Source organism: Larus michahellis, unplaced genomic scaffold (assembly GCF_964199755.1).
Source record: "Larus michahellis unplaced genomic scaffold, bLarMic1.1 SCAFFOLD_453, whole genome shotgun sequence".
Taxonomy (NCBI): domain Eukaryota; kingdom Metazoa; phylum Chordata; class Aves; order Charadriiformes; family Laridae; genus Larus; species Larus michahellis.
In genome coordinates this window covers 1-14,198 of record NW_027436060.1, presented here as the reverse complement: position 1 = coordinate 14,198, position 14,198 = coordinate 1, and the positions used below count along the sequence as shown (strand labels likewise).

Sequence of the window (14,198 nt, the reverse complement as noted above, 5' to 3'; positions counted from 1 at the left end):
CCCCAATGTCCCCCTGTCCCAAATGTCCCCCTGTCCCCATGTCCCCAATGTCCCCGTGTCCCCAACGTCCCCCCCCGTCCCCATGACCCCGCGGTGTTCCCGTGTCCCCAATGTCCCCGTGTCCCCAATGTCCCCCTGTCCCCCCCTGTCCCCGTGTCCCCAACGTCCCCGTGTCCCCAATGTCCCCCCTGTCCCCCCCTGTCCCCGTGTCCCCAACGTCCCCGTGTCCCCAGTGTCCCCCCTGTCCCCGTGTCCCCAGGCTGGAGGGGGAGTCGTTGCCGCTGGCCCCGGGGGCCTTCGGGGGGGTGACGGCCGGCTCCCGCCTGCGGCTACTGGTGGCCGCGGGGGACCAGGGCCAGCGCGTCACCTGCCAGGCCACCAGCCCCGCCCTGGGGGTGACCGTCAGCGCCGCCCACGTCCTGCTCGTGCGCCGTGAGTCCCCACTGGGAGCACTGGGACGGACTGGGAGGGACTGGGAGGGGACAGGGAGGGACTGGGACGTACTGGGAGGGGACTGGGAGGGACTGGGAGGGCACTGGGAGGGACTGGGAGGGCACTGGGACATACTGGGAGGGGACTGGGATAGACTGGGAGGGACTGGGACGGACTGGGAGGGCACTGGGAGGGGACTGGGAGGGGACAGGGAGGGACTGGGACGTACTGGGAGGGGACTGGGAGGGACTGGGAGGGCACTGGGACGGACTGGGAGGGCACTGGGAGGGACTGGGAGGGCACTGGGACATACTGGGAGGGGACTGGGATAGACTGGGAGGGACTGGGACGGACTGGGAGGGCACTGGGAGGGACTGGGAAGGGACTGGGATGGACTGGGAGGGGACTGGGAGGGGACAGGGAGGGCACTGGGACGGACTGGGAGGGCACTGGGACATACTGGGAGGGGACTGGGATAGACTGGGAGGGACTGGGACGGACTGGGAGGGCACTGGGACGGACTGGGAGGGGACTGGGACGGACTGGGAGGGGACTGGGAGGGATTGGGAGGCAGTTGGGAGGGACTGGGACATACTGGGAGGCACTTGGGAGGGACTGGGATATACTGGGAGGGCACTGGGACGGTCTGGGAGGGGACTGGGATGGACTGGGAGGGCACTGGGACGGACTGGGAGGGGACTGGGAGGGACTGGGACGTACTGGGAGGGCACTGGGAGGGGACCGGGAGGGACTGGGAGGCAGTTGGGAGGGACTGGGGCATACTGGGAGGGACTGGGAGGGCACTGGGAGGGACCGGGAGGTGGTTGGGAGGGACTGGGACATACTGGGAGGCGGTTGGGAGGGACTGGGATATACTGGGAGGGCACTGGGACGGTCTGGGAGGGGACTGGGAGGGACTGGGACATACTGGGAGGGCACTGGGAGGGACTGGGAGGTGGTTGGGAGGGACTGGGACATACTGGGAGGGCACTGGGATAGACTGGGAGGGGACTGGGAGGGACTGGGACGTACTGGGAGGGCACTGGGAGTGACTGGGAGGCGGTTGGGAGGGACTGGGACGTACTGGGAGGGCACTGGGATGTACTGGGAGGCGGTTGGGAGGGACTGGGATGTACTGGGAGGGGACTGGGAGGGACTGGGACATATTGGGAGGGACTGGGAGGGACTGGGATGGATTGGGAAGGGACTGGGAGGGACTGGGATGGCACTGGAAGGGCACTGGGGGTTACTGGGGGATACTGGGATGCCACCGGGGGTTACTGGGAGGGACTGGGAGGGCTCTGCGGGGTTACTGGGGGCTACCGGGAGCACTGGGATGCCAGTGGGGGTTACTGGGAGGGACTGGGCAGGCGCTCTGGGATTCCTGGGGCTTACTGGGAGGGACTGGGAGGGGCCGGGGGGGGTTTACTGGGAGCGCTCCCCCCTCCCCAGACCCCCCCCAGTTCGGGGTGGGGCCGGGGACGCTGGTGGTGGCCCGGGAGCACGAGGGGACCCAGTTGCCCCTGGCCGTGGTGGCCCATCCCCCCGTGGAGAGCTGCGTCTGGAGCCTGCGCGGCCGCCCCCTCCGCCCCGGTCAGCACTGGGAGGCACTGGGAGGCACTGGGAGGCACTGGGAGGGGGGCGGGGGGCACTGGGAGGCACTGGGAGGCACTGGGAGGGGGGTAGGGGGCACTGGGAGGCACTGGGATGGACTGGGAGGCACTGAGAGGGGGGACTGGGGGCACTGGGAGGCACTGGGAGGCACTGGGAGGGGGGGCGGGGGGCACTGGGGGGCACTGGGAGGCACTGGGAGGGGGGCGGGGGGCACTGGGGGGCACTGGGAGGCACTGGGAGGGGGGCGGGGGGCACTGGGGGGCACTGGGAGGCACTGGGAGGGGGGGCTGGGGGCACTGGGGGGCACTGGGATGTACTGGGAGGCACTGGGAGGGGATCTAGAGGCACTGGGAGGCACTGGGATGTACTGGGAGGCACTGGGAGGGTGGGCTGGGGGCACTGGGAGGCACTGGGAGGGGATCTAGAGGCACTGGGAGGCACTGGGATGTACTGGGAGGCACTGGGAGGGGGGTAGGGGGCACTGGGAGGCACTGGGATGGACTGGGAGGCACTGAGAGGGGGGACTGGGGGCACTGGGAGGCACTGGGAGGCACTGGGAGGGGGGGCGGGGGGCACTGGGGGGCACTGGGAGGCACTGGGAGGGGGGCGGGGGGCACTGGGGGGCACTGGGAGGCACTGGGAGGGGGGCGGGGGGCACTGGGGGGCACTGGGAGGCACTGGGAGGGGGGGCTGGGGGCACTGGGGGGCACTGGGATGTACTGGGAGGCACTGGGAGGGGATCTAGAGGCACTGGGAGGCACTGGGATGTACTGGGAGGCACTGGGAGGGTGGGCTGGGGGCACTGGGAGGCACTGGGAGGGGATCTAGAGGCACTGGGAGGCACTGGGATGTACTGGGAGGCACTGGGAGGGGGGCGGGGGGCACTGGGGGGCACTGGGAGGCACTGGGAGGCACTGGGAGGGGGGCGGGGGGCACTGGGGGGCACTGGGAGGCACTGGGAGGCACTGGGAGGGGGGGCGGGGGGCACTGGGAGGCACTGGGATGTACTGGGAGGCACTGGGAGGGGGGGCTGGGGGCACTGGGGGGGCACTGGGAGGCACTGGGAGGCACTGGGAGGGGGGCGGGGGGCACTGGGGGGCACTGGGAGGCACTGGGAGGGGGGCGGGGGGCACTGGGGGGCACTGGGAGGCACTTGGAGGGGGGGCGGGGGGTACTGGGAGGCACTGGGGGGGGGGTGGGGGGTACTGGGAGGCACTGGGATGTACTGGGAGGCACTGGGAGGTGGGGGTGGGGGTACTGGGAGGCACTGGGATGTACTGGGAGGGGATCTGGAGGCGCTAGGGGGGCACTGGGAAGCACTGGGATGTACTGGGAGGCACTGGGAGGGGGGGCGGGGGGCACTGGGAGGCACTGGGATGTACTGGGAGGCACTGGGAGGGTGGGCTGGGGGCACTGGGGGGCACTGGGATGGACTGGGAGGCACTGGGAGGGTGGGCTGGGGGCACTGGGGGGCACTGGGATGTACTGGGAGGCACTGGGAGGGTGGGCTGGGGGCACTGGGAGGCACTGGGAGGGGATCTGGTGGCGCTGGGGGGGCACTGGGAGGCACTGGGATGTACTGGGAGGCACTGGGAGGGGGGGTGGGGAGTACTGGGGGGCACTGCGATGTACTGGGAGGCACTGGGAGGGGGGCGGGGGGCACTGGGAGGCACTGGGATGTACTGGGAGGCACTGGGAGGGGATCTAGAGGCACTGGGAGGCACTGGGATGTACTGGGAGGCACTGGGAGGGTGGGCTGGGGGCACTGGGAGGCACTGGGAGGGGATCTAGAGGCACTGGGAGGCACTGGGATGTACTGGGAGGCACTGGGAGGGGGGCGGGGGGCACTGGGGGGCACTGGGAGGCACTGGGAGGCACTGGGAGGGGGGCGGGGGGCACTGGGGGGCACTGGGAGGCACTGGGAGGAACTGGGAGGGGGGGCGGGGGGCACTGGGAGGCACTGGGATGTACTGGGAGGCACTGGGAGGGGGGGGTGGGGGGTACTGGGAGGCACTGGGATGTACTGGGAGGCACTGGGAGGGGGGGGTGGGGGGTACTGGGAGGCACTGGGATGTACTGGGAGGCACTGGGAGGTGGGGGTGGGGGTACTGGGAGGCACTGGGATGTACTGGGAGGCACTGGGAGGGTGGGCTGGGGGCACTGGGGGGCACTGGGATGGACTGGGAGGCACTGGGAGGGTGGGCTGGGGGCACTGGGGGGCACTGGGATGTACTGGGAGGCACTGGGAGGGTGGGCTGTGGGCACTGGGAGGCACTGGGAGGGGATCTGGTGGCGCTGGGGGGGCACTGGGAGGCACTGGGATGTACTGGGAGGCACTGGGAGGGGGGGTGGGGAGTACTGGGGGGCACTGGGATGTACTGGGAGGCACTGGGAGGGGATCTAGAGGCACTGGGAGGCACTGGGATGTACTGGGAGGCACTGGGAGGGGGGCGGGGGGCACTGGGGGGCACTGGGAGGCACTGGGAGGCACTGGGAGGGGGGCGGGGGGCACTGGGGGGCACTGGGAGGCACTGGGAGGCACTGGGAGGGGGGGCGGGGGGCACTGGGAGGCACTGGGATGTACTGGGAGGCACTGGGAGGGGGGGCTGGGGGCACTGGGGGGGCACTGGGAGGCACTGGGAGGCACTGGGAGGGGGGCGGGGGGCACTGGGGGGCACTGGGAGGCACTGGGAGGCACTGGGAGGGGGGCGGGGGGCACTGGGAGGCACTTGGAGGGGGGGCGGGGGGTACTGGGAGGCACTGGGGGGGGGGGTGGGGGGTACTGGGAGGCACTGGGATGTACTGGGAGGGGATCTGGAGGCGCTAGGGGGGCACTGGGAAGCACTGGGATGTACTGGGAGGCACTGGGAGGGGGGGCGGGGGGCACTGGGAGGCACTGGGATGTACTGGGAGGCACTGGGAGGGTGGGCTGGGGGCACTGGGGGGCACTGGGATGGACTGGGAGGCACTGGGAGGGTGGGCTGGGGGCACTGGGGGGCACTGGGATGTACTGGGAGGCACTGGGAGGGTGGGCTGGGGGCACTGGGAGGCACTGGGAGGGGATCTGGTGGCGCTGGGGGGGCACTGGGAGGCACTGGGATGTACTGGGAGGCACTGGGAGGGGAGGGGGGGTACTGGGAGGCACTAGGGGGGTAATGGGAGGGGAGCGGGGGGCACTGGGGGGCACTGGGAGGCACTGGGATGTACTGGGAGGCAGTGGAAGGGGGGGTGGGGGGCACTGGGAGGAACTGAGAGGGGCTCTGGAGGCACTAGGGGGGCACTGGGAGGCACTGGGAGGGTGGGCTGGGGACACTGGGAGGCACTGGGAGGGGATCTGGTGGCACTGGGGGGGCACTGGGAGGCACTGGGAGGGGGGCGGGAGGCACTGGGAGGCACTGGGAAGGACTGGGAGGTGGGGCTGGGGGTACTGGGAGGCACTGGGATGTACTGGGAGGCACTGGGAGGAGATCTGGGGACACTAGGGGGGCACTGGGAGGCACTGGGGGGGCACTGGGAGGCACTGGGAGGGGAGCGGGGGGCACTGGGGGGCACTGGGATGTACTGGGAGGGGATCTGGAGGCGCTGGGGGGGCACTGGGGGGCACTGGGAGCCACTGGAAGGGGGGGCTGGGGACACTGGGGGGACTGGGATGTACTGGGAGGCACTGGGAGGGTGGGCTGGGGGCACTGGGAGGCACTGGTAGGGGCTCTGGAGGCACTAGGGGGACACTGGGAGGCACTGGGACGTACTGGGAGGCACTGGGAGGGAGGACTGGGGGCACTGGGAGGCACTGGGAGGCACTAGGGGGACACTGGGAGGCACTGGGAGGTGGGGTTGGGGGTACTGGGAGGCACTGGGAGGGGCTCTGGAGGCACTAGGGGGGCACTGGGAGGCACTGGGATGTACTGGGAGGCACTGGGAGGGGGGGCTGGAGACACTGGGAGGCACTGGGAGGGGATCTGGTGGCACTGGGGGGGCACTGGGAGGCACTGGGAGGCACTGGGGGGCACTGGGAGGCACTGGGATGTACTGGGAGGCACTGGGAGGGGGGGCAGGGGGCACTGGGAGGCACTGGGATGTACTGGGAGGCACTGGGAGGGGGGGCTGGGGGCACTGGGGGGGCACTGGGAGGCACTGGGAGGCACTGGGAGGGGGGGCGGGGGGCACTGGGAGGCACTGGGATGTACTGGGAGGCACTGGGAGGGGGGGCTGGGGGCACTGGGGGGGCACTGGGAGGCACTGGGAGGCACTGGGGGGCACTGGGAGGCACTGGGATGTACTGGGAGGCACTGGGAGGGGGGCAGGGGGCACTGGGAGGCACTGGGAGGGGGCGAGGGGGTTACTGGGAGCACTGGGAGGGCGCTGTGTGTCCCCCCTCCCCCCCCCAGCAGACTCGGGGGGGGGGGGGGGTGTCCCTGACCTTGACCCCTGACCCTTGACCTTTGACCCCGGCAGAGGGGTCCCCCCGCCACCAGCTGGGGGAGGGGATGTCCCTGGCCATCGCCAACGTCACCCGGGGGGACGCCGGCACCTACGGGGTGGAGTGTCACAACGCCGAGGGCACGGCCAGCACCCACCTGCGCCTCCGCGTCCACTGTGCGACCCACGGCGACCCACATGTCCCGCCCCATAGCGCCCCATAGCGCCCCATAGCGCCCCATAGCGCCCCATGGCACCCTATAGCGCCCTATGGGGGGGGGTGTCACAATGCCCAGGGCACGGCCAGCACCCACCTGCGCCTCCGCGTCCACTGGGCGACCCATAGATCCCGCCCCATAGCGCCCCATAGCACCCTATAGCACCCTATGGCACCCCATAGCACCCCATAGCACCTATAGTACCCCCTAGCACCCCCTAGCACCTATAGCACCCTATAGCACCTATAGTACCCCATAGCACCCCATAGCACCTATAGCACCCTATAGCAGCCATAGCACCCCATAGCACCCTATAGCACCCTGGACTGCCCCACAGCACCCTATAGCACCTATACCACCCTATAGCACCTATAGTACCCCATAGCACCCCATAGCACCCCATAGCACCTATAGTACCCCATAGCACCTCATAGCACCCCATAGCACCTCTAGCACCCCCTATCACCCCATAGCACCCCATAGCACCCATAGCACCCCATAGCACCTATAGCACCCCATAGCACCCTCTAGAACCCCATAGCACCTATAGCACCCTAGACTGCCCCACAGCACCCTATAGCACCCCATAGCACCTATACCACTCTATAGCACCTATAGTACCCCATAGCACCCCATAGCACCTCTAGCACCCTATAGTACCCCATAGCACCCCATAGCACCTATAGCACCCATAGCACCTATGGCACCCATAGTACCCCATAGCACCCTATAGCACCCCATAGCACCCCCCAGCACCCATAGCACCCCATAGCACCTCTAGCACCCTATAGCACCCTATAGCACCCCATAGCACCTATACCACCCCATAGCACCCCATAGCACCCATAGCACCCCATAGCACCTCTAGCACCCCATAGCACCCCATAGTACCTATAGCACCCTATAGCACCCTATAGCACCCCATGGCACCCCCCAGCACCCATAGCACCCCATCGCACCCATAGCACCCTATAGCACCTCTAGCACCCTATAGCACCCCATAGCACCTATGGCACCCTATAGCACCTATGGCACCCTATAGCACCCATAGCACCCCATAGCACCCCATAGCACCTATAGCACCCATAGCACCCCATAGCACCCTCTAGCACCCCATAGCACCCCATAGCACCTCTAGCACCCTATAGCACCCCATAGCACCCCTTAGCACCCTATGGCACCCTATACCACCCTATAGCACCTATAGTACCCCATAGCACCCTATGGCACCCTATAGCACCTATAGGCCCCCCAGCACCTCTAGCACCCCATAGCACCCATAGCACCCCATAGCACCCTATAGCACCCCATAGCACCCCCCCGCACCCATAGCACCCCATAGCACCTATAGCACCCTATAGCACCCATAGCACCCTATAGCACCTATAGTACCCCCTAGCACCCCATAGCACATATGGCACCCATAGCACCTCTAGCACCCTATAGCACCCTATAGCACCCCATAGCACCTATGGCACCCATAGCACCTCTAGCACCCTATAGCACCCCATAGCACCTCTAGCACCCCATAGCACCTCTAGCACCCTATAGCACCCCATAGCACCTATGGCACCCCATAGCACCTCTAGCACCCATCGCACCCCATAGCACCTATAGTACCCCATAGCGCCCCATAGCACCCTATAGCCTCGCCCCTGCCCCCCCAGACCCCCCGGCCATCGTGAGGGCGCGGGACCCCGTGGTGGTGGCCGAGGGTGACAGCGCGGAGCTGGTGTGTGAGGCCCGGGGCAGCCCCCTGCCCCCCGGCTGCCTGCGCTGGGGCCGCCTGGTGAGGGGACACGGGGACACGGGGGACACTGGGGACATGGGGACACTGGGGACACGGGGGGTGTTGGGGACATGGGGGACATGGGGGTCATGGGGGACACAGGGACATGGGGGGACAGGGGGACATGGGAGAGACACAGGGACGTTGGGGACGTTGGGGGACACGGGGATGTTGGGGATATTTGGGGACATGGGGGACATTGGGGACATGGGGGGACAGGGGGACATTGGGGGACTTGGGGGGACACGGGGGAACGTGGGGACACGGGGGACATTGGGGTCATGGGGGACATGGGGGGGACACTGGGGGACACAGGGGACACGGGGGGACATGGGGACATGGGGGACATTGGGGGGGACATGGGGGACACCAGGGACGTTGGGGACATTGGGGGACACCAGGACAGGAGGGACACAGGGACATCGGGGACGTTGGGGGACACAGGGACATGGAGGACATGGGGGGACATTGGGGACTTGGGGGGACACTGGGGCCATGGGGGACATTGGGGGACACTGGGGACACCGGGGACACGGGGGGACATGGGGGTCATGGGGGACACAGGGGACATGGGGGGACATTGGGGACATGGGGACATGGGAGACATTGGGGGGGACATGGGGGACACCAGGGACGTTGGGGCCATTGGGGGACACCAGGACAGGAGGGACACAGGGACATGGGGGTCATGGGGGGGACACTGGGGACATGGGGGACATTGGGGACGTTGGGGGACACAGGGACACAGGGGACATGGGGGGACATTGGGGACTTGGGGGGACACTGGGGACATGGGGGACATGGGGGACATGGGAGGGACACGGGGGACACCGAGGACACTGGGGACATGAGGGGACACCAGGACATTGGGGACGTTGGGGGACATGAGGGACGTTGGGGACATGGGGGACGTTGGGGACATGGGGGACACTGGGGACATGGGGGGACACAGGGACGTGGGGGACATTGGGGACATGGGGGATGTGGGGGACACTGGGGATATGGGGACACGGGGGACACGGGGGGACATGAGGGTCATGGGGGACATTGGGGACTTAGGGGACATTTGGGGACATGGGGGGACATGGGGGGACACAGGGACACGGGGGATGCTGGGGACACGGTGACGTGGGGGACATTGGGGACACGGGGGGACATGGGGACGTTGGGGACATGGGGGACATGGGGACATTGGGGACGTGGAGGACATTGGGGACGTTGGGGGACACGGGGGGACATGGGGGTCATGGGGGACATTGGGGACTTAGGGGACATTTGGGGACATTGGGGACATGGGGGGACACCAGGGACGTTGGGGACATGGAGGACATTGGGGACGTTGGGGGACATGGGGGTCATGGGGGTCGTTGGGGCCATTGGGGGACACCAGGACATGGGGGGGGACACGGGGGTCATGGGGGACATGGGGGGACATTGGGGACGTTGGGGACAGGGGGGTCATGGGGGACGTTGGGGACATTGGGGACGTTGGGGGACACGGGGGGACATTGGGGCCATTGGGGGGACACCAGGACATGGGGGGGGACACGGGGGGGGTCATGGGGGACGTTGGGGGACACGGGGGGTCATGGGGGTCGTTGGGGCCATTGGGGGGACACCAGGACATGGGGGGGGCCACGGGGGTCATGGAGGGGGAGGGGGGGGGGGGGGCCACGGTGTGACCCGGCGTGTGGGGGGGGGGGATGTGTGGGGTGTCCCCCCCCCCCCGCTGTCCCCGCAGGCGGAGGAGGGGGCGGAGGCCGAGGAGCTGCCCCCCGAGCTGCGCCCCGAGGGGGGGCTCCCCGTGGGGCGGCTGCGGGTGCTGGGGGGGGCCCGGCGGGAGCTGGGGGGAACCTACGAGTGTCGGGTGGACACGGGGGTGCCCCCCCCGGCCCGCGCCATCGTCCGCCTCGTCGTCCGCTGTGCGTGTCAGCCGGGGGGGGGGCACCCAATGGGGGGGGCACCCAATGGGGGACATGGGATGGGGGGACACTCAAGGGAGGGGGACACCCAAAGGTGGGGGGGGCACCCAATGGGGGACATCGATGGGGGGGGGCATCCAAGGGGGGGGCACCCAATGGGGGGGGGACACCCAAAGGGGGGGGGACACCCAATGGGGGACATCCAAGGGGGGGGCACCCAATGGCGGACATGGGATGGGGGGGGGCACCCAATGGATGACATCGATGGGGGGGGCACCCAATGGGGGGGGACACCCAAGGGGGGGGGGCACCCAATGGGTGACATCGATGGGGGGGGCACCCAATGGGGGGGGACACCCAAGGGGGGGGGGGCACCACCCAATGGGGGACATCGATGGGGGGGGCATCCAAGGGGGGGGGCACCCAATGGGTGACACCCATGGGGGGGGCACGCAAAAGGGGCCACCCCAGGGTGGGGGATGACAACCTTGTTGGGGGGGGGGGGGAGCATTGGGCCAATCACAGCTCTGACACCCCTCCGCCCCCCCCCCTTCCCCCCCCCCCCCAAGATGGCCCCGAGCTGGAGGCGGAGCCGGAGGCGGAGCCGGTGCCGGTGCTGGTCCCTGATAGGGCGGACGCGGCGCAGCTGCGGTGCCGCGCCCGGGGGGTGCCGGGGGTGCGGCTGCACTGGGAGCGTCAGGGCCAGCCCCTGCCCCCCGACAAGGCCAGGTAACCCCCACTGGGCCCAACTGGGAGCAACTGGGAGCAACTGGGGGTCAACCAGACCCAACCGGGCCCAACCGGGGGTCAACCAGACCCAACTGGGACCAACTGGGGGTCAACCAGACCCAACTGGGCCCAATCAGACCCAACTGGGCCCAACTGGGGGTCAACCAAACCCAACTGGGACCAACTGGGGTCAACCAGACCCAACTGGGACCAACTGGGGTCAACCAAACCCAACTGGGAGCAACTGGGGGTCAACCAGACCCAACGGGGGTCAACCAGACCCAACTGGGCCCAACCGGGGGTCAACCAAACCCAACTGGGACCAACTGGGGATCAACCAGACCCAACTGGGACCAACCGGGGGTCAACCAAACCCAACTGGGAGCAACTGGGGATCAACCAGACCCAACTGGGGTCAACCTGACCCAACTGGGAGCAACTGGGGGTCAACCAGACCCAACTGGGACCAACCGGGGCCAACCAAACCCAACTGGGAGCAACTGGGGGTCAACCAAACCCAACTGGGACCAACTGGGGTCAACCAGACCCAACTGGGACCAACTGGGGGTCAACCAAACCCAACTGGGACCAACTGGGGTCAACCAGACCCAACTGGGCCCAACTGGGGTCAACCAAACCCAACTGGGAGCAACTGGGGGTCAACCAGACCCAACTGGGACCAACTGGGGTCAACCAGACCCAACTGGGACCAACCGGGGGTCAACCAGACCCAACTGGGCCTGACCGGGGCCAACCCAACCCACCCCAACCAGACCAAACTGGGCCCGACCGGACCCAACTGGGGTCAACCAGACCCAACTGGGCCCAACTGGGGGTCAACCAAACCCAACTGGGACCAACTGGGGTCAACCAGACCCAACTGGGACCAACTGGGGTCAACCAAACCCAACTGGGAGCAACTGGGGGTCAACCAGACCCAACTGGGACCAACTGGGGTCAACCAGACCCAACTGGGGTCAACCGGGGGTCAACCAAACCCAACTGGGAGCAACTGGGGATCAACCAGACCCAACTGGGGTCAACCAGACCCAACTGGGAGCAACCGGGGGTCAACCAGACCCAACTGGGACCAACCGGGGCCAACCAAACCCAACTGGGAGCAACTGGGGGTCAACCAGACCCAACTGGGGGTCAACCAGACCCAACTGGGCCCAACTGGGGGTCAACCAAACCCAACTGGGACCAACTGGGGTCAACCAGACCCAACTGGGACCAACTGGGGTCAACCAGACCCAACTGGGACAAACTAGACCCAACTGGGCCCAACCAGGGCCAACCCAACCCAACCAGACCCAACTGGGCCAAACTGGGACCAACCAGGGCCAACTGGGGTCAACCAAACCCGACTGGGACCAACTGGGGCCAACCAAACCCAACTGGGAGCAACTGGGGTCAACCAGACCCAACTGGGACCAACCAGACCCCACTGGGGTCAACTGGGCCAAACCAGACCCAACTGGGGTCAACCAGGCCAAACTGGGCCCAACCAGACCCAACTGGGACAAACTAGACCCAACTGGGCCCAACCAGGGCCAACCAAACCAGACCCAACTGGGCCAAACTGGGCCCAACTGGAGCCAACTGGGGTCAACCGGACGGGTGCCGCTTCCCGCCCCGCCCCCCCAGGTTCCAGGAGCACCAATGGCGCGAGGGGCCCTGGACCAGCAGCCTCCTCACCGTCCTCAACATCACCCTGGACCGCACCCGCCTCCGCCACCAGTTCCACCACCTCAACTGGGACCAGTACCGCGACCCCCGGCCCCACCCCTACCGCAATTGGCGCCGGGATCCCGACGGGGACCAGGAGCGAAACCGCACCCTCGGCACCTTCGTCTGCGTCGCCCAGAACCCCCTGGGCACCGTCCGGCGCCGCCTCCGCCTCCAGCTGGCCGGTACCGGCACTGGGAGGCTACTGGGAGGCACTGGGAGGGTACTGGGGGGCACTGGGAGAAGATTGGGGGGCACTGGGCACTGGGAGCATACTGGGGGCACTGGGAGGGCACTGGGGGGCACTGGGAGGAGGTTGGGGGACACTGAGAGGGTACTGGGGGGCACTGGGAGGGCACTGGGGGGCACTGGGAGGAGGTTGGGGGACACTGAGAGGGTACTGGGGGGCACTGGGAGGGCACTGGGAGGGCACTGGGGGGCACTGGGAGGAGGTTGGGGAGCACTGGGAGGAGATTGTGGGGCACTGGGAGGGCACTGGGGGGCACTGGGAGGAGATTGGGGGGCACTGGGAGGGTACTGGGGGCATTGGGAGGGCACTGGGGGGCACTGGGAACATACTGGGGGCACTAGGAGGGCACTGGGGGGCACTGGGAGGATATTGGGGGCACTGGGAGGGCACTGGGGGGCACTGGGAGGAGGTTGGGGGGCACTGGGAGCATACTGGGGGCACTGGGAGGGCACTGGGGGGCACTGGGGGTTACTTGGAGGGCACTGGGAGGGCACTGGGAGGATAGTGGGGATACTGGGAGGGTAGTGAGGGGCACTGGGAGGCACTGGGAGGATATTGGGGGGCACTGGGAGCATACTGGGGGCACTGGGAAGGCACTGGGGGGCACTGGGAGGAGATTGGGGGGCACTGGGAGCATACTGGGGGCACTGGGAGGGTACTGGGGGGCACTGTGAGGAGGTTGGGGGCACTGGGGGTGTACTATGAGGCACTGGGAGCGTACTGGGGGCACTGGGAGGGCACTGGGGGGCACTGGGAGGATATTGGGGGCACTGGGAATGTACTGGGGGGCACTGGGAGGATATTGGGGGGCACGGGGGGGGGTACTGGGGGGCACTGGGGAGGAAACGGGGCTCCCTGTGGCCTGGGGGGGGGGGGCACCCCATGACCCTCTTCCCGCCCCCCAGATCGCCCGGACCCCCCCCAAAACCTGCGGGTGTCGGGGGCGACCCCCACCTCCCTCAGCCTCGCCTGGACCCCCGGCTTCGATGGGGGGCTGCCCCAGAGCTTCCTCGTCAGGTCAGTGGGGCCGGGACCCACACAACCCCCCCCACCCCCCTCCCCCCCCCGCCGTGGGGCCCCCCGAAACCCCACAGACC

The 14,198-nt window shown here is 68.2% G+C and overlaps 1 protein-coding gene across 1 annotated transcript in view; it reads left to right on the top strand.

The window, feature by feature from the left end:
- The window catches only part of NPHS1 (NPHS1 adhesion molecule, nephrin), a gene marked incomplete at both ends in the record, with an annotated part of 40,304 nt that extends 26,186 nt beyond the window's left edge, over window positions 1-14,118 (top strand). The window contains 8 exons of the mRNA XM_074571556.1: window positions 260-432; window positions 1,885-2,025; window positions 6,502-6,642; window positions 8,351-8,472; window positions 10,214-10,394; window positions 10,964-11,123; window positions 12,771-13,036; window positions 14,007-14,118. Of these exons, the coding sequence (XP_074427657.1) occupies window positions 260-432; window positions 1,885-2,025; window positions 6,502-6,642; window positions 8,351-8,472; window positions 10,214-10,394; window positions 10,964-11,123; window positions 12,771-13,036; window positions 14,007-14,118 (1,296 nt within the window). The remainder of the gene's footprint in view (window positions 1-259; window positions 433-1,884; window positions 2,026-6,501; window positions 6,643-8,350; window positions 8,473-10,213; window positions 10,395-10,963; window positions 11,124-12,770; window positions 13,037-14,006) is intronic.
- Window positions 14,119-14,198: the final 80 nt, after the last annotated feature.